Source organism: Fukomys damarensis, unplaced genomic scaffold, assembly GCF_012274545.1.
Source record: "Fukomys damarensis isolate Sample0158 unplaced genomic scaffold, DMR_v1.0_HiC HiC_scaffold_3, whole genome shotgun sequence".
NCBI lineage: Eukaryota > Metazoa > Chordata > Mammalia > Rodentia > Bathyergidae > Fukomys > Fukomys damarensis.
The window spans coordinates 46,816,654-46,821,224 of NW_022900915.1; the positions used below are offsets into that span (position 1 = coordinate 46,816,654).

At 44.3% G+C, this 4,571-nt stretch overlaps 1 protein-coding gene across 1 annotated transcript; it reads right to left on the reverse strand.

Annotated features, from left to right (window-relative positions):
• Nucleotides 1-363: 363 nt before the first annotated feature.
• Nucleotides 364-1,305, reverse strand: LOC104858188 (olfactory receptor 2AJ1-like). The gene has a single exon (XM_010618278.1). The coding sequence runs from the start codon at nt 1,303-1,305 to the stop codon at nt 364-366; it is 942 nt and encodes a 313-aa protein (XP_010616580.1).
• Nucleotides 1,306-4,571: the final 3,266 nt, after the last annotated feature.

Here is a 4,571-nt window from a genome sequence, read left to right on the forward strand (position 1 = left end):
ATATATATATGTAAATATATATCTCCTTGAAATTTTTGTGCATTATTCATGTTTTAACATATTTCTCTTAAACTCTTAAAATTTCATCACAAGGAAGTTCAATCTTCTTTTGTATTACTGCCTCTAAGTGCAGATGATTGGAGATCATATATAATTCAAGGACATATTTTATAAGACCTGTGCTATCAAACTCTATAACAAGATGCAACATTATGCTGATCAGTCCCAGTTCTTAAACATACATTTCAATTCTCAAACTGGAGTGGCAGAACTGTCATTGCCTTTCCAGAAAATTAATAATGAATATCTTATCAGCATTATTATGGTTATAAAGAGAACAGAGAACACAAACATTATTCCCTCCTATTTCTTATACAGAAAATTATATTTCAGCATATTTTTCATAGCAAACAGAACATCTTTATTCCTGAAGCTGTAAATGACAGGGTTGAGGGTGGGTGTGAGAATGGTGTAGAATGTGGCCAAGAACTTATCCTGGCCTGGAGTGTGGTAGGACTTGGGTCTCATGTATGTGAAAATAAATGGCCCATAGAACATGACAACCACAACCATGTGGAAGGAACAGGTGGAAAAGGACTTTTTCCGGGCCTTTGAGGATTTGGTTTGCAAGACAGTGTACAAAATTTTGACATAAGATACAGAGATCACGGAGAAAGGGATCAACAGGAAAATAATGCCACTAACATCAACCCCTTGTTCATAGTGTGATGTGTCCACACAGGACAACTTCAGCAAGGCGGGGATCTCACAGAAATAGTGGTCAATTACCCATGGCTCACAGAAGGGAAAGTGGAGCACATAGGCTGTGTGGACTATGGAGTTGAGGGTCCCCACCAGCCAGGCCCCCGCTGCCATGAGTACACAGACTCTGTCACTCATCAGTGTGGCATAGTGCAGGGGGTGGCAGATGGCCACATAGTGATCATAGGACATGGCAGCCAGCAGAAGGCACTCGCCACCCAGCAGGATGAGGGACAGGAAGATCTGGAATCCACAGCCTGTGAAGGAGATGGTTCTGCTGCCAGACAGGAAGTTGGCTATCATTTTGGGGACGATGTTGGAAATGTGCAAGATGTCCATGAAGGAGAGGTGGCTGAGCAGGAAGTACATTGGGGAGTGGAGGCGGGAGTCCCTGAGGATGAGGAGGATCAGGAGGGCATTTTCTGTGACAGTCAGGATGAAAAGGATACACAGAGAGGAGAAGAAGACCAGGCTGGTGCGGGAGGAAGAGAACAGTCCCAGAAGGATGAAATCCCTGCTGGAAGTCTGATTCTCAGGGATCATGTTGTATCTTCAGTGTTTATCTTAAAAAAGAATAATCATAGCAAACTAGTTATGTGAAATGAATTGTTATCAATTATGCTAATTATATAAATTAGATATTGACAAAAGTGCAAGGCTGCTTAGTTAAATTACAGTGATAGAAGTAAAGAAGTGGAAAACACCTTTACTTAGGTCTACATAATAAAATGAAAGCTGGTGGTGTGTCTTTTCTAATCAACGCCAAGGATCTCTCAGCCAGGGTTTGCAGTGGGGATGCTATAAAATGTGGAAATTACTACTTGAATATAAGGGCACTGGTATGTTCCCTGTGCTCCTGGTTCCAGGCAGTCTCAGGTGTGGGTAATTCCTTGTGCTTCTCTCTGATGCCCGTTTAAGGGATTCTGGCCCCACTCTCCCTTGTGGAGGCTCCTGCTCCCCCTCAGTCCCTGCCTTTCCTGGTCCACGGTCCGCTGATCATTTTCCATACTCCACACCAACTCTACTCCAACTGGAACAGCTCACAGCAAACTTCTGCCTCATCCGTGTTGTCCTGATGAGGCCTTGCTCCCCGCTGGGCATGAAATCCAGGGGGCAACCTTGCCGGGGTCACAGCAGGCCCAACCTTGTCTGTCTCTGTCAGGAGGGCAACACAAATACAAGGGTACGGGATTGTTGTTGTATTTTCATTCATACAAAATTTTAAAAGAGAAAAGTTCATTATTTGTAAGACTCATGCTATGAATAAGTAGTAAAATAAAAAAGCTTAGCTTAGTCTGTGTGTGCCATTTGAAATATCAATTGTCCTTTATCAGAGAAAACAAAGGTTTTTGTCAGTCACAACCACTAACACGTCTTTGGAAATATATTTTCTTTTTTACTGTTTTATGGTGTAAAGAAACTGAATCATTTAAAAATTGTATATATGGCAACAGTTTGCAAAGTGAAATTGGAAATTAAAAACGACCCTGTTGCCTCATAATTAATTAATTCAAAGGATACAACTGTTTTGTACCCGACACAAACTGCTTGATCTTATGGATGGAATTGCTCTGGACATTCAGGGTTAACTGTTAACCAACGCACTCTGGTCTGGCTTACGTGCAAATGCTCCACCGACTTTACTCCTGGCTTGAAATAACCCTCTGCCTATAAACATGGTCATACCACAGGATTTCCTTCTAAGAGACATGAATCCTACTGCATGCTTCACTCTCCACAGATCCTACCTTCCAGTTTTATCATTTCCTTTGTTCGTAGTCAAGATATATGAAGTGCCTCATGTAACTAGCAATTATTCCATCTTATTTAGACTTAAATATTTTCCTCTCTCTTCCTGAGTACTCAGAATCCAGGTGAATAAGGCAGCCTATTTGTTATGTTTTGATCACAGATTCGTTTCGCTGCACATTCCTGTGCTCAGCATTTCTTATCTGGGGCCACATTATTTCATGACTGCATAATTTTGACTGTAATGTGTGAAACAACAAAGATAACACTGTCAACTCCTCTCTGAAAAGTTCACTGTGGCAGATATTTTACATTGGAAACCTGGAAAATATCCACTCTTACAAGCTCTGTTATATTTTGTACTGAGGGCAATGGTGAAAAGTTATTTTTAAAAACTTCTATATGCTATTAACCTTAATCAGCCTATGGACATCAATAAAGTTATTTTCTGTGAGAAAAATATAAACATGGACATTTCCTAGGCTGGTGACTGACAGAGTAACACTAGGCATCTCTCGTAATTCTCTGTCCTGCACAGGAGCTGTTTGGAGAGGCAGATATGGAACACGGGATTGGCCTGAATGTAGATCTCACACAATTGTGATTAATGGGGTTCTGTGGAGGGGTACAGCAAATATATAACACTCTGCCTCACCCAGGGCTGAGTGTGCTGTGTTCGCAAATAATATTATTAAGAAAATGGTGAAAAAAGCAATTTATATACTAATTTTTTAAAAGATTAAGACCCATAGTTTGGTACAGTGTAGTACTTTGCCATGAATCGATCTGAAATCAACTTATATCAAGTGCCTCATAATGTATTGGGAATTAAAATCAGATTTAGTAACACCAAAGCCACACACTCACACACATAACAGAACTTGGTACTGACCAGCACTCAGAGACCAGGACTACACAGTATTCAATGATTGCGATATTTCCACTGACATTATTACTCTGTTATTAGGATTAGTGCTCTTTCTGGATTCTGTAGGTACACATTTGAACAATATTGCTAACAGGGAGAGAAGTTGAGAATATGACAGAATATCAGCGAATAAAATGCAACGGAATTCACTTGTGTGGCTCAGAATTGTGCAATGGACTCACACCCGCTGAGATCTTCTCTGAGGGAGGAGGAGGCAGTGTATCCGGGAGAGGGCCCAGTCAGGTTCTCCCGTGATCACATCCACGGATGGCTGTGAGGGGCAGAGCTGTGCTCCTCGCATTAGAGGTGGTCACCCGTCTGCTCAAACTCGCTTTTACCGGCCACTGACACTTCTCAGTGCTTTGCCCTGTGACTCTTTGGAATACTCTGTATAATTTGTGAAACTGTGGTACAGTGTGTTTTCCAGAGAAAAACTAGGGATTTATCCCGAAGTCCCTGAAATGCCCTCCCATCTTCCGAAGTTCCTTGCCAAGGCAAAGGGACACTGGCAGTGAACAGGACCTGAGATGCAGTGTTGGCCCAGAGCTGTCTGCCTTCTCCCAGACGGGGCTCTAGCATGCCCGTCCTCCAGTGGGAAGGCTCTGCCTGGCCCTAGGACTGCTGGGCCTACCAGGGGACACACAAACCAGTGACCCCTGTGAGGCTTGCTTTGGTCTGCAGCAGCCTCCCTCTGGGTCAGGCTGTGGGACAGGCACGGGCTTCCCTCAGGGCTCCGCTGCACTTCCTGTGTTCTCCAGCACTTTCCCTGTGCAGCCCCAGCCCCTGTCCCTGCCCACCAGGACTCCAGCCAACTGCAGTGGACATGCTGAGTGCCCTGGGTTTGCTGTCCTGTCCAGCCTGCCACACTCGGTCCCATGCTCTCCTGCTAGACACTCGTGGGACGTCTCCCTCACAGTGACAGCGGGAATTGTCTCCATCTCCCTGTATCCTGGCAGGGACAGCAGACTGTGGGCCTGGCACAAGCTGACCCCACCTGCAATGTGACTGGGTCCCAGGGTGACATCGATGCATCCCAGCTGAGGTGCGTCTGCCCAGTCAGTGCCCCCGAGGTGAGTGTCACCACCACGAGCAGAGCTCTATCCTGAAACGAAATCCCACCCTGTGTTTATCC